At 45.2% G+C, this 27,886-nt stretch overlaps 1 protein-coding gene across 1 annotated transcript in view; it reads left to right on the top strand.

Annotated features, from left to right (window-relative positions):
* Positions 1-23,014, top strand: part of LOC134357906 (phosphoenolpyruvate carboxykinase, cytosolic [GTP]-like) — a 54,354-nt gene extending 31,340 nt beyond the window's left edge. The window contains exons 2-9 of the mRNA XM_063069673.1: positions 11,614-11,867; positions 14,658-14,839; positions 15,476-15,679; positions 15,793-15,980; positions 16,088-16,250; positions 18,161-18,517; positions 19,484-19,579; positions 22,122-23,014. Coding sequence (XP_062925743.1) covers positions 11,614-11,867; positions 14,658-14,839; positions 15,476-15,679; positions 15,793-15,980; positions 16,088-16,250; positions 18,161-18,517; positions 19,484-19,579; positions 22,122-22,576 — 1,899 coding nt within the window. The 3' untranslated portion in view covers positions 22,577-23,014. The remainder of the gene's footprint in view (positions 1-11,613; positions 11,868-14,657; positions 14,840-15,475; positions 15,680-15,792; positions 15,981-16,087; positions 16,251-18,160; positions 18,518-19,483; positions 19,580-22,121) is intronic.
* The last annotated feature ends 4,872 nt before the right edge of the window (positions 23,015-27,886 follow it).

Genomic DNA, 27,886 nt, shown 5'->3' with positions numbered 1-27,886 from the left:
ACTGAGCAGAGACTTACAGAGCTATACATGATTATGAGGGGTATAGATAAGGTAAATGCAAGCAGGCTTTTTCCACCGAAGTCGGGTGAGACTAGAACTTGAGGCCATAGATTAAGGGTGAAATGTGAAATATTTGAGGGGAACATGGGGGTGGGAGATCTTCTTCACTCAGAGGGTGGTGAGTGTGTGAAGTGAGCTGCCAGTGGAAGTAGTGGATACAGGTTCAATTTCAACATTTAAGAGAAGTTTGGATGAGACGGGTATTGAGAGCTATAGTCCAAGTGAAGGTTGATGGGACTAGGCAGAATATTGGTTCAGCACAGACTAGATGGGCCAAATGGCCTGTTTCTGTGCTGTAGTGCTCTATAACTCTAGGACTAATTCCTTTTAAAATAACATCCGTACCTACACAATAAGTACAGTCACTTACCTCAATACAGTTTGCACGACCTTAATCATTTTTTCTTGCTGGATGTCAAAACTTAAGGTTTTTCTAACCATTCGTCATGACCCATCCATTTTAAATGAGGATGATTGACTGCCCATTCTGGTGAGTTGTCCCCTCTTTGGAAACAGCTGGTTGATGAAAATAAAATCAACTGCCAGGACTGGAAATCTGAAATAACAGCAGGAAAAACCGGAACCACTCATCGGGTCAGGCAGCACCTGTGGAAAGTGAAACAGTCAACGTTGCAGTCCTGGAACCTTCATCGGAGCTGGTAAAGACAGATTTGCTATTTTCATTTTATTTAGTCAAGAGCACTGAAATGGGATGAATCGATTTGGAGATCTGCATGATCACTGCATAAATTGTTTGAATTTGGATGACATTATTTAAAACTATTAGAGGATGAGGACGAGACAGGATGGAGGAAAATCAAGGGGCAGCGATCTGAACCAATGGATAGACAACAATTGTACATTGTGACATCCCGAGGAGCCAGAATACTATTTAAATACCTCCAAAGATCAATGCACTTCCATCCACACTCAGCCAGTTGTAGTTACCACAAAACAAACTTAAACAAGTTGACCTTTGCAGCATTTCAGCCCTGCTTTGGAATAAAAACTTTCCATTTGTTCTCAATGAAGGGTCAGAGACAGCTAGTTAAAGATTACTTAAGATACAGAAAGCAGGCTTCAGTGTCGAGTGGCTGTTTATCACCCTGCAGGGTCAATATTTATCACACAGAGAGCACAACTTAAAAAAAAATTACCTCATCGCAGATTGTGTGACCTTGCCGTGTTTGCTACTAGAATGTTCTAACCCCATGCCTTCTTTTAGCTCTCCTGATCTCTTTGGTGTTCTCTTGCATTTCTTATAGTCAAGTACCTCATTTGTGCCTATTTGCCAATATCTGCTTTGCACTTCCTTTTTTTTTCTTAACTAGGGCCTCAATATCGCCCAAACCAAGGTTCCCTATCCTTGCCTTTTATTCTGACAGGCACATAGAAGCTTTGTACTCTCAAAATTTCACTTTTGAAGGTCTCCCACTTGGCAGGTACACCTTTGCCAGAAAACAGCCTGTCCCAATCCACACTTGCCGGATCCTTTCTAATACCATCAAAACTGGCCTATCTCCAATTTAGAATCTCAACCCGAAGGCCAACCTATTCTTTTTTTGTTACCCAGAAAATAATGGTGTTATGATCGCGGATGCAAAGTGTTCCTTCGCGCAAACTTATGTCACCTGCCTTATCTCATTCCCTAAAAGGAAATCAAGTATTGCACACTCTCATTGGGACTTAATCATGTACTGATTAAGGAAACTTTTATGAACACATTTGACAAACTTGACAAACAGAAGGCATGGGGTTACTGTTGCTGTAGCAGACAAGGTGAAGAGCAAAAAGGATTGCAAGGGATAAAATTGGTCCTGTAGAAACTTAGAGAATGGTAATCTATGTATTTGACAAACACTAATAGCTATAATATTATAACTCCATGTGTTGATCCATGCCCTGAGCTCAACTGCCTTTCCTATAATACTCATTGCATTGAAATATACGCAGCTCAGGACACTAGTTGCACCATGCTTAACCTTTTGATTTGAGGGCAATGCTGCCCTCAACCACATCTCTTCCATTTCATGCATGTCTGTTCATACCTCATCCTTCCGCCAGGCTACCAGGGCTAGGGTTCCTCTTGTCATTACCTACCACCCCACCAGCTTCCGCATCCAGCACATAATTCTCCGAAACTTCCACCTCCTCCAACTGGATCCCACCACCAAACACGTTTTTCCCTCCCGCTCCACTTTCTGCAGGGATTGCTCCCTATGCGACTTCCTTGTCCATTAGTTCCTCCCACTGAACTCCCTCCTAACACTTATCCTTGCAAGCGGAACAAGTGCTACACCTGCCGCTACACCTCCCTCACTACCATTCAGAGCCCCAAACTGTCCTTCCAGGTGAGGCGACACTTCACCTGTGAGTCTGTTGGGGTCATGTAATGTGATTTGTGCTCCTGGTGTGGCCTCTTGTACACCGGTGAGACTCAACATAGATTGGGAGATCGCTTTGCTGAGCATCTACACTCTGTCCACCAGAACAAGCGGGATCTCCCGGTGGTGACCTATTTTAATTCTACTTCCCATTCACTTTTTGATATGTCCATCCATGGCCTCCTCCATTGTTGGGAGAAGGCAACACTTAGATTGGAAGAACATCACTTTATGTTCGTTTGGGTAGCCTCCAACCTGATGGCATGAGCATCGATTTCTCAAACTTCCAGTAATGCCTCCTCTGCCTCTTCACCACTTCCCATCCCCTTTCCCACTCTCATGTTATCGCCTTGCCCACCCATCGCCTTCCTCTGGATCCCCCCCCCAGTTGTTTTTCTTTTTTCCTTGGCCTTCTGTCTCTTTCACCAATCAACTTCCTAGCTTTTTGCTTCATCCCTCCCCCTCCAAGTTTCAGCTATCACCTGGTGTTTCTCTCTCCCCTCCCCCTGACTTTTCAGAATTACTCCTCAGCTTTTTTCCTCCAGTCCTGTCGACTTTTTTTTCCATAGATGCTGCCTGGTCCACGGAGTTCTTCCAGCATTTTGTGTGTGTTGCTTGGATTTCCAGCATCTGCAGATTTTCTCTTGTTTGTGATTTAACCTTTTGATTCCTGACTTTGAGGTCTTAACTACATCTGTCTCAACAACTACTCTACTATCTGTTCACCACTCTGCTTCTCATCCCCCTGCAACTCTAATTTAACTCCCACCCCCCCCCGACAGTACTAGCAAACCTTTCTGCTGGGGTTTTGCTCCCCCTCCAGTTTAGACCCCAATGAACTGGAATTCTAAAGCTCTTCCTGCTACACCAACTCCTTAGCCATGTGTTAAACTGTGTGATCTTCCTATTTTTGTCCTCACTAGCCATAAGACCATAGGACAAAGGAGCAGAAGTCGGCCATTCGGCCCATCGAGTCTGCTCCGCCATTTTATCATGAGCTGATCCATTCTCCCATTTAGTCTCACTCCCCCGCCTTCTCACCATAACCTTTGAAGTCCTGGCTACTCAGATACCTATCAGTCTCTGCCTTAAATACACCCAATGACTTGGCCTCCACTGCTGCCTGTGGCAACAAATTCCATAGATTCACCACCCTCTGACTAAAAAAATTTCTTTGCATTTCTGTTCTGAATGGGCGCCCTTCAAATCCTTAAGTCATGCCCTCTTGTACTAGACTCCCTCATCATGGGAAACCACTTTGCCACATCCACCCTGTCCATTCAGAATGTTTCTTTGAGGTCTATGCATGTCAGCAATACTGAGATCATGACCCTGGAAGCTCTGTCTTTTAGCTTAGCACCTCATTCCCTGAACTCGCATTAAAGAACCTTGTACATCCCTCTTCCTACCTATGTCATTGATAACTATATGGACCACAAACTTTGGCTTCTCGCCCTCCCACTTCAGAATGCTAAGGATTCAATCTGAGATGTCCTGGACCCTGGCACTTGGGAGGCAACTTACCATCTGGCAATCTTGTCCTCATCCATAGAACATCCTTTCTGTTCCCCTAATTAACAAATCCCTTATCACGACAGCTGCCTCTCCTTCCCTTTTCCCTTCTGAGCCACAATGCCAGACTCAGACTCAGTGCCAGAAACCTGCCTGCTGTGACTTTCCTCTGCTAGGTCTTTCCCACCACCCCCTAAAAGTATCCAAAGTTGTATACCTATTGTTGAGGGGAATGTCACGGGGTACTCTGTTTAAACCAGGGGTAGGCAATCTACGGCCAGATCTGGCCCGCGAAGGTATTTTGACTGGCCCACGAGCAATATGCTTATCCGGTCCCCGTGAGCGATTTTTTTTTCTTCTCTCTCCTCCCTCCCCCCCAACCCCATTCTGAGTTTTACACGCGACCACACTGATGGACATGGATGGATGGCGTCTTGTTACACTGGCTCCAGGTTCCGTTTTGTTCCAAACCAAACACCGGTATATACGAATGACGGGAAGGCAGACTACCCTATTAATATGTATTAGATACTCTCCGTGCATGCACAGGTTTTCAGATGGAATTGTTCAAATTTGTAAACAAAAACAGCGTCACTGTTTTAACAAGAAATCCATGCTAGATATCCAGATACAGGTGTCCCCTGCTTTTCGAACGTTCGCTTTATGAAACCTCACTGTTAAGAAAGACCTACATTAGTACCCTATTTTCACTTTCAGAAGGTGTTTTCACTGTTACGAAAAAAAAATTCAGCGTGCGATAAAAGGAGAGCACGCTCCGAGCAGCCGCTCTCCCCCGGATTCTCGCAGGCATTGCTTCTCGCGTTACGGAACTGGAGCTGCAGCTCGATGACCTTCGTCTGGTCAGGGAGAGTGAGGAGTTGATAGAGAGGAGTTGCAGGCAGGTGGTCACGCCGGGGCGGCGGGAGGCAGACAAGTGGTTCATGGTTAGGAGGGGGAAGGGGAAGAGTCAGGTAATAGGGAGTACCCCGGTGGCTGTGCCCCTTAACAACAGGTACTCCTGTCTGAGTACTGTTGGGGGGGACAGCTTACCCGGGGGAAGCGACAGTGGCCGTGCCTCCGGCACAGAGTCTGGCCCTATAGCTCAGAAGGGTAGGGCAAGGAAGAGGAGGGCAGTTGTGATAGGGGACTCGATAGTAAGGGGGTCAGATAGGCGATTCTGTGGACGCAGTCCAGAGACCCGGATGGTAGTTTGCCTCCCTGGTGCCAGGGTCCGGGATATTTCTGATCGTGTCCAAGATATCCTGAAGTCAGAGGGTGAGGAGCCAGAGGTCGTGGTACATATAGGTACCAATGACATAGGTAGGAAAAGGGATGAGGTCCTGAAAGGAGAATATAGGGAGCTAGGAAGGGAGTTGAGAAAAAGGACCGCAAAGGTAGTAATCTTGGGATTACTGCCTGTGCCACGCAACAGTGAGAGTAGGAATGCGATGAGGTGGAGGATAAATGTGTGGCTGAGGGATTGGAGCAGGGGGCAGGGATTCAAGTTTTTGGATCATTGGGACCTCTTTTGGCGCAGGCGTGACCTGTACAAAAAGGACGGGTTACACTTGAATCCTAGGGGGACCAATATCCTGGCAGGGAGATTAGCGAGGGCTACTGAGGTGACTTTAAACTGGAATGGTTGGGGGGTGGGAATCAAATTAAAGAGACTAGGCGTGAGGAGGTTAGTTCACAACAGGGGGATGGGAACCAGTGCAGAGAGACAGAGGGGTGTAAAGTGAGGGTAGAAGCAAAAAGTACTAAGGAGAAAAGTAAAAGTGGCAGGCCGACAAATCCAGGGCAAGCATTAAAAAGGGCCACTTTTCAACATAATTGTATAAGGGCTAAGAGAGTTGTAAAAGAGCGCCTGAAGGCTTTGTGTGTCAATGCAAGGAGCATTCGTAATAAGGTGGATGAATTGAAAGTGCAGATTGTTATTAATGATTATGTTATAGTTGGGATCACAGAGACATGGCTCCAGGGTGACCAAGGATGGGAGCTCAACGTTCAGGGATATTCAATATTCAGGAGGGATAGATATGAAGGAAGGGGAGGTGGGGTGGCGTTGCTGGTTAAAGAAGAGATTAACGCAATAGAAAGGAAGGACATAAGCCGGGAAGATGTGGAATCGATATGGGTAGAGCTGTGTAACACTAAGGGGCAGAAGACGCTGGTGGGAGTTGTGTACAGGCCACCTAACAGTAGTAGTGAGGTCGGAGATGGTATTAAACAGGAAATTAGAAATGTGTGCAATAAAGGAACAGCAGTTATAATGGGTGACTTCAATCTACATGTAGATTGGGTGAACCAAATTGGTAAAGGTGCTGAGGAAGAGGATTTCTTGGAATGTATGCGGGATGGTTTTTTGAACCAACATGTCGAGGAACCAACTAGAGAGCAGGCTATTCTGGACTGGGTTTTGAGCAATGAGGGAGGGTTAATTAGCAATCTTGTCGTGAGAGGCCCCTTGGGTAAGAGTGACCGTAATATGGTGGAATTCTTCATTAAGATGGAGAGTGACATAGTTAATTCAGAAACAAAGGTTCTGAACTCAAAGAGGGGTAACTTTGAAGGTATGAGACGTGAATTAGCTAAGATAGACTGGCAAATGACACTTAAAGGATTGACGGTGGATATGCAATGGCAAGCATTTAAAGGTTGCATGGATGAACTACAACAATTGTTCATCCCAATTTGGCAAAAGAATAAATCAAGGAAGGTAGTGCACCCGTGGCTGACAAGAGAAATTAGGGATAGTATCAATTCCAAAGAAGAAGCATACAAATTAGCCAGAGAAAGTGGCTCACCTGAGGACTGGGAGAAATTCAGAGTCCAGCAGAGGAGGACAAAGGGCTTAATTAGGAAGGGGAAAAAAGATTATGAGAGAAAACTGGCAGGGAACATAAAAACTGACTGTAAAAGCTTTTATAGATATGTAAAAAGGAAAAGACTGGTAAAGACAAATGTAGGTCCCCTACAGACAGAAACAGGTGAATTGATTATGGGGAGCAAGGACATGGCAGACCAATTGAATAATTACTTTGGTTCTGTCTTCACTAAGGAGGACATAAATAATCTTCCAGAAATAGTAGGGGACAGAGGGTCCAGTGAGATGGAGGAACTGAGTGAAATACATGTTAGTAGGGAAGTGGTGTTAGGTAAATTGAAGGGATTGAAGACAGATAAATCCCCAGGGCCAGATGGTCTGCATCCTAGAGTGCTTAAGGAAGTAGCCCAAGAAATAGTGGATGCATTAGTGATAATTTTTCAAAACTGAGTTGGATGATCAGCCATGATCATAATAAATGGCGGTGCAGGCTCGAAGGGCCGAATGGCCTACTCCTGCACCTATTTTCTATGTCTATGTCTATGTTCTCTTTGAGCTGGTACCCGCGATTCCAAATGCAAATCCTTCTCTGATGGTCTGATTTTCTGTTGACCGAGGGAGATTTGCCATGCTGGCAACAGTCTAAGTATTATCCAGGAGGGATTATTACGAGAACGCACTCCAGTCCTCTTGGGGGGGGGGGGGCGGCAGGGGTCAGCAATGGAAAGGGTGAATGTCTTCAAGTTCCTGGGCATCAACATCTCAGAGGATGCATCTCAGTCCAACGCACTGATGCAGTCGTGATGAGGACATGCCAGGAGTGTACTTCATCTGGAGTTTGAGGAGATTTGGTAGGTCAGCAATGGCTCTTGTATGGTAGCGAGCATTCTGACAGGCTGCGCCACCATCTCGTGTGGAGGCTCCAATGCACCAGATTGAAAGAGATTGTAGAGCATGGTGGACTCAGCCTGTCCATCATGGGCACACGCCTCCCACCATAGATGACATCTTCAAAAGTCAGCACCCATCGATAAGGAGCCTCACCATCTGAGACATGTCCCCTTCTCATTACTACCTCCAGGGAGGAGGTACAAGAGTCTAAAGCCCCACACTCGATGTTTTAGGAGCAGCGCATCCCCCTTGCCACCAGATTTCTGTGTAGTCCATGAGCACTCCCTTGCTATTCCTCCTTTGCACTGTCAATCTATGTTCATTTATTTATAAGACCTTAAGACATAGGAACAGAATTAGGCCATTCAGCCCATCGAGTCCGCTCCGCCATTCCATCATGGTTGATCCCGGATCCCACTCAACCCCATACACCTGCCTTCTCGTCATATCCTTTGATGCCCTGACCGATCAGGAAATGACCAACTTCTGTCTTAAATATACCATGGACTTGGCCTCCACTGCAGTCCGTGGCAGAGCAATCCACAGATTCACTACTCTCTGGCTAAAAAAAAAATCCTCCTTACCTCCATTCTAAACGGTTGTCCCTCAATTCTGAGGCTGTGCCCTCTAGTTCTGGACAGACCCACCATAGGAAACATTTTCTCCACATCCAGCCTATCTAGTCCTTTCAACATTCGGTAGTTTCAATGAGATCTCCACGCATTCTTCTAAGTACAGGCCCAAGGCTGCCAAAGGCACCTCATATATTCCTGGAATCATCCTCACAAACCTCCTCTGGACTCTCTCCAACGACAACACATTCTTTCTAAGATATGGGGCCCAAAACTGTTGACAGCACTCCAAGTGCAGCCTGACTAGTGTTTTATAAAGGCTCAGCATTATCACTTTGCTTTTATATTTATTTAGTTATTATTTTTTATTGTAACTTATAGTAATTTTATGTCTTGCAATGTACTGCAGCCACAAATCAACAAATTCAATGATGTATGTCAGTGATCATAAACATGGTCTTGATCCTGATTCAAATTGTGAAGCATCCAGATTGACACTACTAATTCAGCTTCATGAATTAAGTGACAAGTTTGGATTGATTTCAATGACAGTCCCTGGACAGCCCTCAGAATGAAGAATTCCACCACTAAATCCCAAACAGTCTGCCATCAAGGGCAATTTGCCGTGCATATGGCACCACCAGTTCTCTTTCTGACTGGAGGTGAAAAGCTGGAGCTCGATCACTCCATTTCTGACCGAGGTTGTTTCTGGACTTCGTATGTGATCAAGGATAAAACAGACAGACTCTCCCCTCCTCATTAGCCTTGGGATGGGATGATGAAAGATGCTGGGACCAAGCCCAGCGGCTCTAGGAGAAACCTGGAGTGGGAAGTAGGAAAGGGGAAGGGAAAGCAGTGGCTGAAGACTGGAATCCTCCCCCCTTCTGTTCCCACATCCACCAGATACAGAGCACCTGCTCGGGAGACAGTACAGCAGAGGGAACGCCAAGGAACTTCATCGTTTGAGCTTGACCTTGGTGCTTCGGCAGTTCCTTCCCACAGGGCCGGAGCTGAGTTCATCCCCTGCTCATGGCTTTAGCGCGTGGACACATGACTTCAGTTACTGAGGGAGAAACAAATGCAGATGTTGAGTTGGGACCACCAAACAGGTATCAGTGTCATCTGGCTGTAGTAAACCCATAATGGGGGGGAGGGGTGGCGGGGAGGTTGTCAGTGTAAACCAACTGAAGTACACCATAATGCGGGTGGGGGGGGCAGTGTACACGAACTGACATTCACTGACAATCGGCAGGGGGTGAAGTACACTGATACTGTGAAACAGCTGAATTACACTGTAATGGGGTGGGTGGTGTGAGTGTAAGCTGACTGATTCTGTGAAACAGCTGAATTACACTGTAATGGGGTGGGTGGTGTGAGTCTAAGCTGACTGATACTGTGAAACAGCTGAATTACACTGTAATGGGGTGGGTGGTGTGAGTGTAAGTTGACTGATTCTGTGAAACAGCTGAATTACACTGTAATGGGGTGGGTGGTGTGAGTGTAAGCTGACTGATTCTGTGAAACAGCTGAATTACACCACTCTGCCTGCGGTGGCATGTTACAAGTGTATTGCTTCTCTCCAAAGTGTGAGGGGCTGCATTAGATTAGAACACATGAAAAGAGATGGTATTTAAGTGGGCTGAACCACTGGGTGAGGTTGTAATGACAATTACAAGTGGGTTATATTCACAATGGATGTGTTTCGGTTACGATTGCCATTGCGGGACAGTAGCCCTTATCACTTATGCCTTAAAGTATTAAATATGCCAAATGTGTTAAAAGGAATACATAATCTATCTCTCACCAGTAATTAGTTTCAGTGTTCGTTCAGTATTGTTCCCTCTATGTCAATACACTAGATTGAGCAGATCACTAATCTTGAAAACAAAATGTGGAGCATGCATTCCCTCATTTGGGAACCTTGCTGAGTTAAATTGCATCACAAACACAAGGAAATCGGCAGATGCTGGAAATCCACGCGGCACCCACAAAATGCTGGAGGAACTCAGCAGCCCAGGCAGCATCTGTGGAAAAAAAGTACAGTCGACGTTTTGGCTGAGATCCTTCATCAGGACAGGAAAAAAAGATGGGAAGTCAAAGCAAGAAGGCGAGGGGAGGGGACGAATAAGTACAAGGAGCTAGGTGATAGGTGAAACCAGGAGAGGGGAAAGGGATGAAGGAAAGAGCTGGGAAGTTGATGGGTGAAAGGGATAAAGGGCTGGAGAAGGTGGAATCTGATAGGAGAGGATAAAAGACAATGGAAGAAAGGGAAGGGAAGGAGCACCAGAGGGAGGTGATGGGTAGGTAAGGAGATAAGTGAGAGAGGGAAACGGGAATGAGAATGGTGAAAGTGTCGGGGGGGGGGCCATTACCGAAAGTTTGAGAAATTGATGTTCAAAGATTGTAGACAGGTGATCTTCCAATCCTTGCTAGATGTGAGATAGATTGCAGATGGGTGATCTCCTAGTCTGCAATCTTCCTCTTTTTCATGGTGCTGATGAAGGGTCTCGGCCTGAAATGTCGACAGTTTACTCGTTTCCTACCCCCCCCCCCCCGTTCTGGCAGTATTTTATGTGAGTTAAATTGTGTCGTGTGGGCACCATGGCAGTGTAGCAGTTAGCGCAAGGCTATTACAGCTTGGGGCATCAGAGTTCAGAGTTCAATTCTGGTGTCCTCCGTAAGCAAGTTTGTACATTAGTTCCCGTGTGCCTGTGGGTTTCCTCCAGGTGCTCTGGTTTCCTCCCACAGTCCAAAGATGTCCCAGCTAGTAGGTTAATTGCACACTGTAAGTTGTTCAGTGACAAGGCGAGGGTTAAATTAGTGGGTTGCTGGGTGGTGTGCTCAGTGACCCAGAAGGACATGTACTGCACTGTAGCTCTAAATAAAAATTATTAATAATATTAATAACTTACTTCTAGAGCAATTTTCATATAGATGATGTAGCTCAAAGTGCTTTTCGAAGGGATAAAGTGAAAATAAAAGTCAAAAAGATGTTAGTTAAAAGCAAGGTTAAATAAATAGGTTTTGAGCTGGCATTTAAAAGTGTCAGCTGGGTCTCGCATCTCTTATAACTTTAGGGATTGAGTTCCACAGTTTGTGAGCATATATTAAAAAAGCTGACATGCCAATTTTCTTTTGAGGGAGATGGTTTAAGTTTAAGAGACCAGCAGAAGACCCGACAGTTCGAGCAGGATTTGAGATGTACTCTGGCTCCAGACCACTGAGAGTTTTAAAAATAAACGCCCAAGGTTAAATTAACCCTGTGCCAGTAAAAGCAGGCTTCCCTACTTAATGAGCATTTCACTTCCAATGAGCTACCCAGCTACAAAAACTAAGCTCTCAGCTGTGATTTAATTGTTGCTTGCAGATTCTCGATGATCTGTTCCTTGACGAAGAGTTGACCCTGCAGCTCCAGTCTCAGCCCTTACCTGCCCTGAATGTGGTTCGAGGTGATCTGAACCGCTTGACTCCAGCAGTGAGACACTTCGTGGAAGAGAGTGCGAAGCTGTGTCAGCCAGCCAGCATCCACATCTGCGATGGAAGCGAGAAAGAGAACAGGCAGCTTCTGTCCCTGATGGAGGAGCAGGGAATGATCAAACGCCTACACAAGTACCAGAACTGGTGGGTAGCTTCCCTTTCTGCAGTGCATTTGGATACACAACTTTAAGTTTCACTTCACCCACAGAACGGCAGCAGCATTTAAATTTCTGAATCCCTCACCATTAACAATCACAACATATACCATGGCCACAAGAGCAAGGAGGCAGTGTATTGTCTGGCCTGTAACCTTTAACCTGTCTACCCATAACCCTTCCACCATCTACAAGTTGGGGTGGTGATGGAGTGTGCATCCTGTGGCTATCGGGATGAGTACAGCTCCCGGCAAAGTCAACCAGCACACCATGAATGAGATCAAACCACCACTATCCACATCATTATGTGACGTGGGCGATACATCTGTCTTTAATCTGAAAAGTTCTAATAAGCTCTTCAAAACTTTTTTTGCCTGTCCCTCCCTTGATGTAGCTCATAACTGTCATACGCTGCCGACGGCAACTTTTCTTCCATCAGTTTTTCCCATCACTGCACAATGTTCATGCTTCTCTTTCCTCAGTACCTGTCCCAGAAATTCTAGCTGCTGTTTCCTGATTGATGATATCAGCTCTCTTCTTATTCAAGCTTTTCGCAACACTTCCCCATTTGTTACTCTGTCCTTCCACGATATCTTCATCATTCTTCTCAAAAACCACATTCCTACAGCTTTGAGTCTTCCTTCATTTTGCTTTGATACCGTCCAGCATTTGCTTCCATACGTTGGTTTGGAATGAATGTAGCTCCACAACACTCTGAGTTTCCAACTCACAGAAATGATGTTCCTTAGCATCTTGCTCAAACGTTCAATAGGTACCTTCTTAGAGCTTCTCTTTCATATCGTAGGTTGTTTAAATTTATCTACCAATTATCATGCCTGGTATACTGCTAATCTCCCTTAGAATCTTCTTGCTATAAAATTTGAATGGGTCAGACGAGAGAACACAAAACTATCTAACTCCCCTCTTAATCTGGACAAAATCACTTGTCTCATTTTCAGCTCTCATTCCTGCTCATTGTTCCCAATACACATTTCTGATCATTCTGATATCAAACCAGTCCACAAAGTTGCTACCCCATCCATCACCCTAAACATTCACCCCCTTCACTGCCAGCACACAGTGACTGGTATTGATATTGGAATTGGTTTACTATTGTCACAAGCCCCAAGGTTCAGTGCCAAGCTTGTCTGATATATTGTTGATACACATCACATCATTACACAGTGCATTTGGGTAGAACAAGGTAAAACAATGACAATACAGAATAAAGTGAATACGTTACCAAAACTCTGTGGTGCAGGTAAATGATAAAGTGGTATATCATAACGAGGTATATTATGACCTCAAGAGTCCATCTTATCCTACAAAGGAGACTAATAACAGTGGGATGGTGTAAGGAAACGTAGAGGAGGTTTGACCCAAAGCAGAGCAGCTGAGATGATTTAGCGTTGCATGATAAATTTAATAATCAGCTTTAAAATAACAAGCCATGAGGGGCCACAAAACAAGGGAGATCAGATACAAAGCTCACAGGCAACAAGATAACTAAAGGCTAGGAGCAACTGGTTGAGGCTGGCTGGATCAGTGAGTGAACAAGGACTGTGGATGAGAGCTGGGTTTAAATAGGCTGCAGGTGACAAGTTGGAAACGAGTGGCAGGTGTCTCCTAGTTGAGTGAAGACTGAGAGGTGCCTATCCTGAGCAAGCGTGACACCTTTGAAATTTACCCCCTCACCTTAAATGCATGCTCTCTTGTATTAGTTTTCCTTGCACTAATAATAATCCATGCAAAATTCTTAACGAGCCTGATGGTGATTCCCCGGCTGCGGATTCTGTAACTAGGGTCGTAGTTCCAAAGTAAGGCAATCAGACTGGAATGTCTTCACGAGAGTGTTGTGAATCTTTGCAGTGCTCTGCCTGAGACGGCAGTGGAGGCCCAGTCACCGAGTAAATTCCAAACCAAGTTTGATAGAGTTCTGGATCTGAGGGGAAATGAGGAAGGTGAGATCAGTGCAGGAAGTGGAAGATCAGCCAGTTGAATGGGAAAGCAAGAAGGAGGGGTCGAATGGCCTTGTCCTGCATCTTTATCTGATGGTGAACGAGCAGCGTTCCAGTTCCTGCAACACCCAACACAGAGCAAGAATTCTCACTCCGAGGACAGCAAGAAATAATTATTTGTACAGTAGTGAAGAACTGTAAGAGGTTAACGAAGTGAAAATTTGAGGAATTGTTGCTTGACCTATAATAGAAATAAACGAATTATGCTTTGTGAGCATATTATTTCCACTACCTCGACAGTGTTGGCAGGACTTGATTGAGGTTGCTAGGGCACCGAATTAACTGCACATACCTATAATATCATCACACTCTTTATGGCAAATGTGCAGTGATCCACTTGTTGCAACATTTTGCACAGAGGGAGAATTTCTAGTTTGCAAAGTGACAGAGAGGAACACTCATTGATGCAAAGCAAGTGGCAAATATCAGCATGGCTGATCATTACAGTTTGAGGCAGAACGTGGATCCAGGCCTCTTTCAGGGACACCACATACCAACAGGCACAACCATATTAGTTAGAAAACACAATGCATAGAGTTCACTGCCCCATCCCCTTGGTGCTTCACCCCACACAAGTGCATTATACTCAACACAAAACTCCCACCTTACAGATCTGGCTTGTGCATTTAGAGTATTGGTGGCAGAACGGTGCCCTTGGTTCTGAATGATTACAGATTACAGTGAGGCTGTAACTGTGAGGACTGCCTGACCTTAACGATGAGTCACTGCTGCTCATTCTCACCACCTTTCATCACCTCCAGCTGGCTGGCTCGCACAGATCCCAAGGACGTTGCTCGTGTGGAGAGTAGAACGGTGATTGTGACCCCCGAGCAGAGGCAAACCGTTCCCATAGCAAAGAACGGAGTGAGCCAGCTCGGGCGATGGCTGTCAGAGAAGGAGTTTGAGAAGGCCTTCAATGCACGATTCCCAGAGTGTATGAAAGGTAAAGGCATTAATTCAACCTTCCACCCCTGTACATTGATGTGAGTTGTGCTCATTCACAATGCAATAATTATGCCAGAGTTATTGAACCTTCCATGTGGATCTGTCCAAGTCTCAGTTACATGTCTGTTGGCCGCATCCCTCACCACTCAGGATACTAACATGGTTTCTGATCTGTGTCAACCCTACACCTAACTCTGCAGTGACAAGGTCAGCTTACAAACGCAGATATTACAAACAAATTTCCTAACAGCACTGCTTGTACAAATCAAATAGCCCTATTGATGCTCACAGAGTAGAAGGTGCAAATCAAAGACCTTATCATATTCCACAATTTCAATTGTACAAATCAGAGACCCTACTGTATCTCACAATTTCAATTGTACAGATCAGAAACCCTACCGTATTTCACAATGTACATTCTACAAATTAGAAAGCCCTTCCGTATTTTGCAGTGTAGAACCTGCTGAATTTTACCGTGTAGATTGTACAAACCACAGGAATCCTACTGTATTTTGCAGAGTAGATATGTGCAGTGACTAAATCTGAATTAATATTTCAGTAATAAGGATTTGTCCATCAGTGACTTTCTACCCCAGCAGTGTCTAAGACTGACTTTATTGCTTTCATTCTTCAGGGCGTACAATGTACCTGATCCCATTCAGCATGGGACCTGTGGGGTCACCTCTGTCCAAGATTGGCGTCCAGCTCACAGACTCGCCGTACGTTGTGGTCAGCATGAGGATTATGACTCGTATGGGATCGGCTGTGCTGGAGTCCCTGGGCAGTGGCCAGTTTGTGAAGTGTCTCCATTCAGTGGGGTGTCCTCTACCACTGAAGAGTGAGTGTGCATCCTACTGTTTGAAAGAAAGGGTTGTTGCTGTCTAAGTGTCTGGGGGGATGGGGTCTGATTATGTATTGATCTTCTGGTGACAATCTGCCTCTTGTGTGTAGAGCCTCTGGTCAGTAACTGGCCCTGTAATCCTGAGCTGACCCTGGTTGCCCACATCCCTCAGCGCAAGGAAATCATCTCATTTGGAAGTGGCTATGGTGGGAACTCCCTGCTGGGGAAGAAGTGCTTTGCTCTGCGTATTGCCTCGAGGATTGCCAGGGATGAGGGCTGGCTGGCTGAGCACATGCTGGTAAGGAGATGGAGCTGCCCTTGGTGAACGGTCATTCAGCAGCTGAAGATTCTCAGGAATATATTTCTGCCGTCAGTTTCTCACCAGCCTCTCTCCTCCCTCCGCAGATTTTGGGAGTAACCAACCCCAAAGGTCAGAAGAAGTACATTGCTGCAGCTTTCCCCAGCGCTTGTGGCAAGACCAACATGGCCATGATGAGCCCAACATTGCCTGGCTGGAAAGTGGAGTGTGTGGGAGATGACATTGCTTGGATGAAATTTGATGAGCAAGGTTTGTTCACTTTGACACATCTCTGTAGCTGAAGGCAGATGAAACAAAATAATTGTAAGGGGAAGTTTTAGAGTCAGAGAGTCGCAGAATAATACAGCATGGAAACAGGCCCTTCAGCCTATCTGGTTGATGCTGACCACAGCATGCTCCCTGTCAGTCCCAGTTGCCCACATTCGGACTACAAACCCCTTCCTTCCTTGTGGAATATTGCAATGGTACCCTCTGAAAGGCAGCTTCTGGCAGTTCATTCCATGTACTTTCTGTAAAAAGAAGTTACCTCTCAGGTCTCTATTAAACTTCTCCCTTCTTGCCTACTAGTAGTGCCTTCTAGTTTTAGACCCTCCATTCCCTGGGGAAAAGTCTGTGGTTTCCACCTTATCCATAGTTTCTACGAAGTTACCCCTCAGCATTCACTGCACTCCAGGGAATAAAGATCCAGTTACATCCGTATTACTCAGACTCACTAGACCAAGTTGCATCCTTGTAAATTTCTAGAAGCCATAGTGTGATAGAGTACGGCCACGCTAAAAGAGGACCTTTGGCCCATTAGTCCATACTGAACTGTTATCCTGCCTGGTCTCTTCGACCCACATGTGGACTATAGCCCTTCATGTTCCTCCCATTTCTCTTTTTTTAAGTGTTGAAATCAAACATGCGTCCACCGCTTCTGCTGGAAGCTGATTTCACACTCACATCGCCCTCTGAGTGGAAAAAGTTCCCCTTAAATATTCGACCTTTCTTTCTTTCTTTTCAAATCTTTTTATTGTTATATTCCCTCTGTACTCTTTTTATTGTTATATTATACAGAAAAAATATCATGAGTACATTGAAGTAACAACACTTACAATGTCTCAAAAAAGACATTATCTTAAAGGTTGAAAAAATTGTTTGTGATAACAAAAAAAACTTACTAAGCAGAAAAGTGAGAAAAAAAAAGAACCCATTAGGTGTACAACCCCGGAGCCATGCGTCGTACAAAAAGCTTCTGAAAAATAAACATCAAACCACCAGCAAATTCGACCGTTCACCCTTAACCTATGACCTCTAGTTCTAGTCTCACCCAACCTCCATAGAAAAAGCCTGCTTGCATTTACCCTTCATATTTTCTATACCTTTATGAAATCTTTCCTCATTCTCATCCTACACTCTAGGGAATAAAATCCCAACCTTTTTCTGTAACTCACGACATCATCCTGGCAACATATTTGCATATTACCTCTGTACTCTTTGAATCTTATTCATATCTTTCCTATAGGTATGTGACCAAAACCACACACAATACTCCAAATTAGGCCTCACTGACAACTGCAGTACAACTCGCCAACTCCCATACTCAGCACTTTGATTTATAAAGGCCAATGTGCCAAAAACTTTCTTTATGACCCTATCTACCTGTGACACCACTTTCACGGAATTATGGATCTGTATTAAGACTGCTCTGATCATATGTCTACTGGTTTCCTCAGTACTCTGTTATTCACAGTGAAAATCCTACCCTGGTTTGTCCTGCCAAAGTGCAACACCTCATATTTGCATTAAATTCTGTCGGCATTTTTCAGCCCCTTTATTTCAGCTGCTGCAGCTGATGCACACTTTGGTAGCCTTCCTCGCTGCCCACCATGCCCCCAGTCTTGGTGTCATCCACAAACTTGCTGATGCAGTTCACCGCATTATCGTCCAGATTGTTGATATCGACAACGACAGGAATGGGCTCAGTACCAATCCCTGGTGCACACCACTATCCGCAAAGCTCCAGTCAGAGAGGAAACCGTCTATCCCTCTGGCTTCTCCTGTGAAGCCAATGTCAAATCAGACTTACTGCCTCATCCTTTCAATTTATTCTGACCATTGTGCGTGATGTGAACATGGCGGGTCTGTTAATAACCTGGCCTCCTTGCTCCTTCCTACAGGAATCCTGAGGGCAATCAACCCAGAAAATGGCTTCTTTGGTGTCGCCCCTGGGACTTCGATGGATACAAACCCAAACGCCATGAAGACCATTTGTAAGAACACCATCTTCACCAATGTGGCAGAGACCAGTGATGGTGGTGTTTACTGGGAAGGCATCAATGAAACTCTGCCCCCCAATGTCACAGTGACATCGTGGAAGAACAAAAGGTGGACCGAGCAAGACGGAGAACCGTGTTCACACCCCAACTCCAGGTTCTGTGCTCCCGCCAGGCAGTGTCCGATCATAGATCCGAATTGGGAGTCTCCCGAAGGCGTTCCCATTGAAGCAATTCTCTTCGGAGGGCGAAGGCCGAATGGTACAAAGATCTATTCTATAAAGCAGTACTAATAAGCATTAGAAACATACTCTGTAGATTTCTGGCTTCGAATAGGAGCCACAGCTCAGAGAGCTCCATCACTCCATTTTCTCAATGGAGTCTTTGTAAGTCAGATGGTCCAAGTTTGAACCTGGCTATGCAACTTGAAATGGTGTCTCTGGCTCAGAGGGAAATGTTTAATGGTAACCTGTCCATCGGTCCTAGCCTCTATCCCTTTCTGTTTCACGAGGTTGGACTCTCCTCCGAGAAACAGTGTGTGTTCAGTTCTAGTGTAGATCTGACAAAGTGTTGTCATCTAGATTTGAGACGATGTCCAAGCTAAGTTCTGCCTCTGTTATCTGTGATGCACCTTGAGGCAGTATTTGGGAAGTTATTATAGATCTCACATTATTTTCCATCAAATTACAGAGCATCTTGTGGAGAGGGTTACAAAAGCCTGGAAGCATGTACCACCCAACTCAAAGCCAGCTTCTACCCTGCTGTATAGGACTCTTGAATGGCTTCTTGTACAATGGAATGGACTCTTAACCTCCCAGTCTACCTCATCATGATCTTGCACCTTCTCCGTAGCTGTTACACTTTATTCTGTATTGTTATTGTTTTACTTTATTCTACCTCAATGCACTGTGCTGTCTGATCTGTATGAACATTGTGCAAGGCAAGCTTTTCACTGTATCTGGGTACATTGATATGATTAATTATATAAACGTGATAGGAATGGACTAAGTTCACAACCAAAATTTTTCAGAATGAATGAAGGTCAAAGGAGTTTCCTGGTCTACATCAGGACGTTGCAGATCACCCATCCCACCGCCGTACGATCACAATCCCAATTCAGATGAGCCTTGGCTGGGGACAGCGTAGGAGGGATAGCAAAGTACAAACATACTTCACATTGTGGGTCAGCTGTCACCATCAAAACCCTCCTGTCCTGTTCTGTTGCAGGGGTCCCTCTGGTGTACGAAGCGTTCAACTGGCAGCACGGAGTGTTCGTTGGAGCAGCCATGAGATCCGAGGCTACAGCTGCAGCCGAGCACAAAGGTATGAGGGAGGAACTGGGGCAGGGAGTGCTGTGAGTGATGCACCGAGGGGATGCAATGCATCTGGGTTTTCAGAAGGCCCTTGACGTCCTACCTAAGAAATATGCATGGGAAAGTGAGGAACATGGGGCTGGGATAATAAACTGGCATGAATGAAAACTGGTTGACTGACAGGAAGAAGAAAGTAGGAACAAATGGTGCTTTACAGGAGGACAGGCAGTCAAGGTACCACCAGGGATCCGTGTGTATCCGCAATATATGAAAGTCACAGATAAAGGAAACAAATACCAGTTTGTGAATGGCACAAATGGTGGAACAGTTAGAGCTGAGAGGAGGATGCAGGAGGCTTCAAGGCAATTTAAATTACTCTCATTATGGAAAAGATGTGGAAGCTTTAGAGAGAGTGCAGATGAGTTTTAACAGAATGCTGTCCAGACTAGAGGGCTCGTCTTATGAGGACAGGTTGGGAGAACAAAGGCTTTTCTCTTTGGGTGAAAGGAGGATGAGTGGTGACTTGATAGAGGTGTACAAGATGGTAAGAGCCACAGACAAGGCGTTCAGCCAGAGACTTTTCCCAGGTCATTAATGACTAATACAAGGAGACATTGTTTTAAGGTGATTGGGGGAGGAATGGGGGGGAGTGTCAGAGAATAAATTCTTTACACAAAGCATGGTGGGTGCATGGAACATCCTGCTATGGTTGGTGGTAAAGGCTGATACGTTAGGGGCATTTTAGAAACTTTTAGATAAGCACATAGAAAAATGAAGGGTTATAGGAGGGAAGGGTTAGATTGATTAAAAGGCCAGCACCACATTGTGGGCTGAAGGGCCTGTACTGTGCTTATGTTCTATATTTTATAGCATGGGCAATATATGGCAGATGCAGTGGTAAGGTGGAGGAATGTAAAGTTATTCTCTTTAACAGGGAAACCAGAAAGTAAAATCATTCAAATGATAATAATTTGGGAAGTGTCGAAAGGGATCTCGGGGTCCTTGTGCAGTAATTGATAGGTGTAGTTGAGGAGGAAAGTGGTCTGTTGGCCTTTGTTGTAAGAGGGTTTGAGTACAGGAGGGACAATGTCTCATTACAGCAACAAAAGTCCTTGAGTAGCCTCACGCATGGGAATACTGTGTGCAGCTTTGGACTCTGTCCTTAAAGAAGGACAATACTTACTGTATTCTGGATTGCACGGAATCTCACCAGACTGATTCCTGGGATCACAGGATTCTCTCTTGAGTTAAGAAGGTGTCATGGTAGCAGAGTAGCTCGTACAACACTGCTACAGCTCATGGGCTGGAGTTCGGACCTGTCAGGAGTTTGTACATTCTCCCCGTGACCACGTAGGTTTCCTTCAGGTGCTCCAGCTTTCTCCCACAGTCCAAAGACGTACCGGTTGGTAGGTTAATTGGTCAGGGTAAATTGTCCTGTGATCGCCGAGCATTAAATCGGTAGGCTGCTGGGCGGTGGAGTTCGCTGGGCTGGAAGGGCCTGTTCCACACTGTATCTCTAAATCTTCACCAGGGATTTGGAAGAGTGTGAGGAAACAGACAAAATTCTGATAAAGACTGACAGACTGGATGCAGAGAGGATGTTTCCTCTGGCTGGAAGTCTAGAGCAAGGGGTCACAATCTCAGCGTATGGGGGCAAGACATTTAGGACTGAGGTGAAGTGTAGTTACTACACTCTCAGAGGGAGAGGGACCAGTGGAATTCACAGGGTTAGACACTAAGTCACTGACCATATTAAAGGAAATAGCCAGATTTGCAGACTAGGAGATGGACAGAGACAGGAATATGGCAACGAGATTGTGAATACACCATACTGCGTAGCGGTTGGCGCGATGCTATTACAGCTCACGGTATCAGAGTTCAGAGTTTAATTCTGGTGCATCTGTAAAGAGTTTATACTACATGGGTTTCCTCCGGCTGCCCCAGTGTCATCCTGCAGCCCATAGAAGCACCAGTCAGTAGGTTAATTGGTCATTGTAAATTGACCTGTAGTAGGCAAGGGTTAAATAGGTGGGCCACTGGACGGTGCAGCTCGTTGGGCTGGAGGGACCTGTTCCACACTCTCCCTTTATATAAACAAAATAATCATCCATATTTGTCTTGACCAGGGTAGCAACTTTGATGGGCTGAATGGCCTGCTCCTACTACTTCACATGTCTTTATGCATGTCCCAGATGGGTTTCTCTGAGAATCTGTCAATATTGCAGAGCATAACATTTTACTTTTGAATGTTAATTCCACACGCGCCTTGGAGCAAATTGAATATTTGCTTCCAGTTCCATGGCTCAGGATTGTGCCCAGTATGTTTACCACAGCACTACCCATTCCAACAGGCATTGTCTTTGCTCAATATAAACCAGTAAGCTGTACCTTTACATTTGAGTCCAGCACGAAAGTTGTGGTGTGAAGGAGTTTGTTTGCACACTGAAGACGCATGATACAGTGACCCCCATGCTTCCCTGGGCACCAGTTCTTTACCACTCCTCTCTCATTCTTCACCAGTTCTTTACCACTCCTCTCTCGTTCTTCACCAGGTAAAGTCATCATGCACGATCCGTTTGCCATGAGGCCTTTCTTCGGGTACAACTTTGGCAAGTACTTGTCCCACTGGCTCAGCATGGAGCACAGGCCCTGCTCAAGGCTTCCCAAGATCTTCCACGTCAACTGGTTCCGCAAGGACGAGCACAACAACTACCTGTGGCCGGGCTTCGGTGAGAACTCGCGAGTCCTGGAGTGGGTGTTCCGGAGGATTGAGGGGGAGGACTGCGCCAAGTTCTCTCCATTGGGCTTCATTCCCAAGGATGGAGCTCTGAACCTCGATGGCCTGGCTAACGTGAACATGGATGAGCTGTTTCGTATCGACAGGGAGTTCTGGGGAGGGGAGATAAAAGAGATCAGAAAATATTTTGAAGAACAGGTCAACGATGACCTTCCTAGCGAAATAGCCAATCAGCTGCTGCAGTTAGAACTGAGAATAAATCACTTGTAACGAAGGCCAGTTGATAAGAATAGAACAATAACCATGTTTATAAATATAAAGATATAAAATTTCTCCTGATGGGCGATCTAGTTAGAGGGATTCCAACTTTGAAGAAAGGAGCAGACCCTTCCTGTGATTTTATTTCTGACCTGCACTGAACTCACTGACAGCCAGTGGAGGCAACTGGCCTCAATGACTCTTTGTTATCTAAGGGGAGATTCAGAGTTCAGGCCACGGTTTGTGGTTTTTGCAGGCGTGTGTCTTTGGCCAGAGTACATACGTGTTCAAGGGGCAGCCATTTTAGAGAGTTACTTTAAGAAACCAGGGTTAGCGCAGCCTTGTTTTGGACTGAATGAAGAACAGAAAGCATATTTCGGTATAGAGTCACATTGGGTGAGGGGAGAGAAGGGTGAGAGGGTGAGGGTTACCCAAACTGCAGAAAAGACTGCCTGAACGACATCGAAGAACATTTTTTGCTTACGAATAAATAAATAAAGTTTTTAAATACTCTGATTTGTTTTTATTTTATAATAAAAAGCCTTGTCAAGTTTCATACAGCCCAAATTGTATAATGTGGTTTAAGCATTAATATATATAGGTGGAAATCCACATTTGCTTTTGTTATCAAATACTTTTGACAATATCCACTGAACTACTCTGAGGATGCTTGGGTTAATTTAATACTGAAGTGTTCTGACATTTTAATTTGGGCTGCTCTTAATTATTATTTACATAAGGTCAGTATGGCCTGTCTCACCTGCCAAATATTCTATTGCATCTGAGACCAAAGTCTCACATACAACAAACATTAAAGACGCAATCACCTCAAATGTTGGATTAGGGTCTAAATTGTCATTTTCCATGTAGTTTAGCCTTCTTTATGCTTGTTTATATGACTATAATTACTCATTTATCTGTAAAATTTACAGTGAATTTTAATAATTTGTAGTCTAGCTGATTTTATTTTTTGTAGTTTCTTTCTAAACCTGTGACAAGCCAGCATATATCAAACCATCTCATTGGCTGTTCTTAGGAAAAGAATTTTCTTACAGTATCAATTTGTTTGAGCTTGGTTTCAATAGAAAGACAACCACTAGATGTGACTCGTTGTCTTCCTTTCTTTGGCTCTTTCTTTGTTCTTTTTCACTAAAGTAGAGTGAGTTGGTTTCTGTTAATTCTTTTTTCGAACATCTGATAAGCACAACATTTTGTGCCTCATTCTTGTCTTCCGAAGAATGTTCTGGACAATACCATCCCCAGATCCAACAAAAAGATATCCCCACCTTTAGCTGCAACAGCACAGAATCAGTGGAGGAAAAGAGGCCCGTCACAGATTGTGAGGTGTTAGAGATTTGGGTGCACAGGACAGACGCTGAAGTGTTGGCTGAGGATTGGGGTTAGTCTGTGGCTGGGTTGGGGTAGGACTGTGGATGTTAGAGCAGGGGGAGTGGATTCTGATGGACAAGTCAGAGCAATTGAATACAACCAATAGACACAAGGAACAACATTTTGAATGGAAACAAGAAGTCATTTATTGGAGATTAAGGTGGGATTGGTGAACAAAGAGATATTGAAATGTAAACGCATTGCTGACTACAGGTCAGCAAGGCCAAGGTTTATTTCTGAAAGAATGGAATGGAAAAGGAGAGAAGTTGTACTAAACCTCTGGCAAACCTGGTCACACAACACCTCTTGTGTGCGTTTCAGGTCACTGGGATATGAAGTAGATGTTCAGGCAATAGGAAGGGTTCAGAGAAGATTTAAAAGGATGGTCCAAAGCAGATGAGCAACCTGGGCCTCTTTTCCCTTGAAAAATAAAGTTGAGGAATCACACCCTCTCCTTCAGGACAGAAGAGTAGAATTCTCCTTGCTGTCACCTTGCACCCACCAGTCTTCCCATTCACCAGATAATTCCCTGCAATTTTCATCACCTTCAAATAGACTCCACCAGTCACATCTTCCCCTCTCCCTCCCTTTCATCATTCTGCAGGGTCTGCTCCCCTTGTGACTCCCGGGTCCACTTCTATTCCCGCCAGCCACAGCACTTTCCCTTGTAATCGGAGGTAATACACCATTGATCTCTTCCCTTCCTAGAACTTGAAAAAGGCATTGGAGCTGTGCTTAATCACACAGTCACGTGCGTATGAGAATAGAGCAGGGGGCCAAGCTTAATCACACAGTCACGTGCGTACGAGAATAGAGCAGGGGGCCAAGCTTAATCACACAGTCACGTGCGTACGAGAATAGAGCAGGGGGCCAAGCTTAATCACACAGTCACGTGCGTATGAGAATAGAGCAGGGGGCCAAGCTTAATCACACAGTCACGTGCGTACGAGAATAGAGCAGGGGCCCAAGCGTGCCCTTGAGGCTCACCTGTGTCAGTAGTCAGCAGGGAGCAGATGTTGTTCTTAAACCTCACTGACTGAGGTCTGCTGATGAGGAAGTCGAGTATCCAGTTGCAGAGGGAAGTTCAGAGGCCCAGCTCATCAACCAAGACCCATGTTTAACTGGGCTAGGTTTAACTCACATGTATTTATTGGGGCCAGATTAACCTTCCCTCGCTCAGCAACCTAGGTTTAATAGAACATAGAGCAGTACAGCACAGTACAGGCCCTTCGGCCCACAATATTGTGTCGACCCTTAAACCCTACCTCCCATATAACCCTTCAGCTTAAATTCCTCCATATACCTGTCTAGCAGTCTCTCAAACTTCACCAGTGTATCTGCCTCCACATATTTCTGCTTGTTGCTGATCCTTTGAAAACAATACCCTGTTGTTTTTCTTCCACACAAGAGACGACAGATGCTGGAACCTGGAACCATTTTCCTGAGTCCAGATGTAGGGGTTCAACACAAAATGTCAACAATTCTTCCCAACCCACCCCACAGATGCCGCTTGACCTGCCAAGTTCCTCCAGCAGATTTTTGGTCATTCATGCTGTTGTTGTTGACCCTTGGCCTTTCAAACAATTCACTGTTCAAGTATCGATCCAAATGCTGATAGCCTCTGTTGCTGCATGCGCGCTGGTAGGGTTGGAGAGTGAACAGATCACTGTCAGGCACTCTCCCTGTCTCCCCTCGATGCTTACAGCCACATCCACTGGAAATGGTCCTTGCCTGCATGAAGGCCTCTCCTATTCAACACTCCCAGAGGCTCTATTGTAGCTTATGGCATTTATGTCAATAGACAATAGACAATAGGTGCAGGAGTAGGCCATTCGGCCCTTCGAGCCAGCACCGCCATTCACTGTGATCATGGCTGATCATCCACAATCAGTATCCAGTTCCTGCCTTATCCCCATAACCTTTGATTCCACTATCTTTAAGAGCTCTATCCATCTCTTTTTTGAAGGCATCCAGAGACTTGGCCTCCCATTTCCCCCAACAAGATTTGTTATCATCTGCATCACATCATCTGAAGCATTGGTCCTGCATAGGTCTATTTAATCTCATGTTTAGCAAGATTGTTCATTGACTCTCGGAGGTGGGGAGGTGCACACACTCTGTATATATCAATGGTGCTGAGGTGGAGATGGTTCAGAGCTGTAAGTTCTTAAAAAAATATTTCTAATTATAAATATGTAAATATTTCTAATTTGCCTTTGTTCAATCAAGCATAAACAATGGCAAGCAAGGTGCCTCTACTTCCTCAGGAGGCTACGGAAATCCAGCATGTCTCCACTGACCTTTGCCAATTTTTATAAACGCACCATAGGAAGCATCCTATCTGGATGCATAGCAGCTTGGTATGACAACTGCTCTGGACACCTCACAGAAATTAGCCTTCTCTTCCTGGACCCTATCTATACTTCTCACTGCCTTGGAAAGCAGGCAGCATCATCAAAGGTCCTTCCCACCCCAGAATTTCTCTTTTCTCCCCCGTCGCGTTGAAGAGCAGGTTCAAAGGCTGAAAGCATGTACCACGAGGCTGAAGGACAGGCTATTGAACTGAACTCTTGCACTGACCTCACAATCTACCTTGTTATGGCCTTGCACCCTCTAGTCTGCCTGCACTGCACTTTCTCTGTAACTACGAGGGGTGGTTGATAAGTTCAGTTAGAAGGAGATGAGTTATACAGCTCTCGTTGCATGCACGTGCAGTTCAACTCAGTGAGTGACTATGCAAAAGGTTCGAAGTTAATAACTCATCTCCTTCCACCTCAGGCCACGAACTTATCAATCACCCCTGCTGTGGAGGGATCTCCTCCACGACCGCTGGACTAAGTGTGTAAATGTAGGAGGGGACTATGTTGAAAAATAAATGTGCTAGGTTTTCTAAAATTGACTCCTTCTACTGTAGGCCACGAATTTATCAATCACCCCTCGTATAACACTTTATTCTGCATTCTGTTATTGCTTTCTCCTTGTACCATCTCGATGTACTGATGTGAAATTATCTGTATAGATGGTATGCAAAACAAAGTTTTTCACTGTAACTCAGTCCATTGACACCATTTCCCACATTCCCCCCCCCCCCCCCGAGACGACTCCTTTCTGCTCTTCCTCTGGTGCTGAGATCTTTAATCCACATCTTCCTTAACTGGAGCAATGATCTCGGGGATTCCTTCTGCACAGTTCTCTCTGCCCAATGGGGACACGATGTTCAGCTAACCCAGCTAATCTGCAGCCTAAAGTAATTTCCATTGCAAATTCTGTTGTTCCTGCAGTCTGCAATCTAGTAGCTGTAACAGGAATATCTTTATCCATTTTCAGGTTCTCTCGTTGCCTCCATGTCTATATTCCCTTATGGATGCTGCCTGACCTGCTGAATTTCTCCAGCATTTTGTGTGCGTTGCCCAAGATTTTCTGCATCTGCAGAATCTTGTACCTGTCCTTGCATCGTTCCATCTCTGACCTGTCCCTCCATTGCACAACCCAGTCCACACCCTTTGTTCTATTCTCCTCATCTTCTTCACGCCGTCTTTGGGAAGCACTTGCTCCAGCAATGTACCCTCCCTCTTTGGAATCGCTACTCTCCCTTCTTTCTTGCAAAGCTTCAGCTTCCAATAGAAGTCGAATTCTGCTGTCCACTCTGACGTCCTCTGTCAGACTGAAGGTCACTCTACGACGGTGAGGGCTGGAAGCTGTTGTAAGTTCAATGTAAGTGTCTACAGCGGTGGGGTCAGTGAGTGCGAATTTGGTCAACGCCAGCAGTTTCCGACCTTTATCACTACTATGGTTCCGCGCCAAAGCCTCAGGGTCAACTCAGTTGGCTAGGGATCAGGCTCGATCGTAAACATACCCAATCCTCTGATCAGAGATCACAGAATTTGGCATGAGCATCCTACAAACCCTACAAACCCTAGCTACAAACATCCT

The sequence above is a fragment of the Mobula hypostoma genome, chromosome 2 (genome assembly GCF_963921235.1).
Source record: "Mobula hypostoma chromosome 2, sMobHyp1.1, whole genome shotgun sequence".
NCBI lineage: Eukaryota > Metazoa > Chordata > Chondrichthyes > Myliobatiformes > Myliobatidae > Mobula > Mobula hypostoma.
This window is presented reverse-complemented; position numbering and strand designations above follow the sequence as displayed.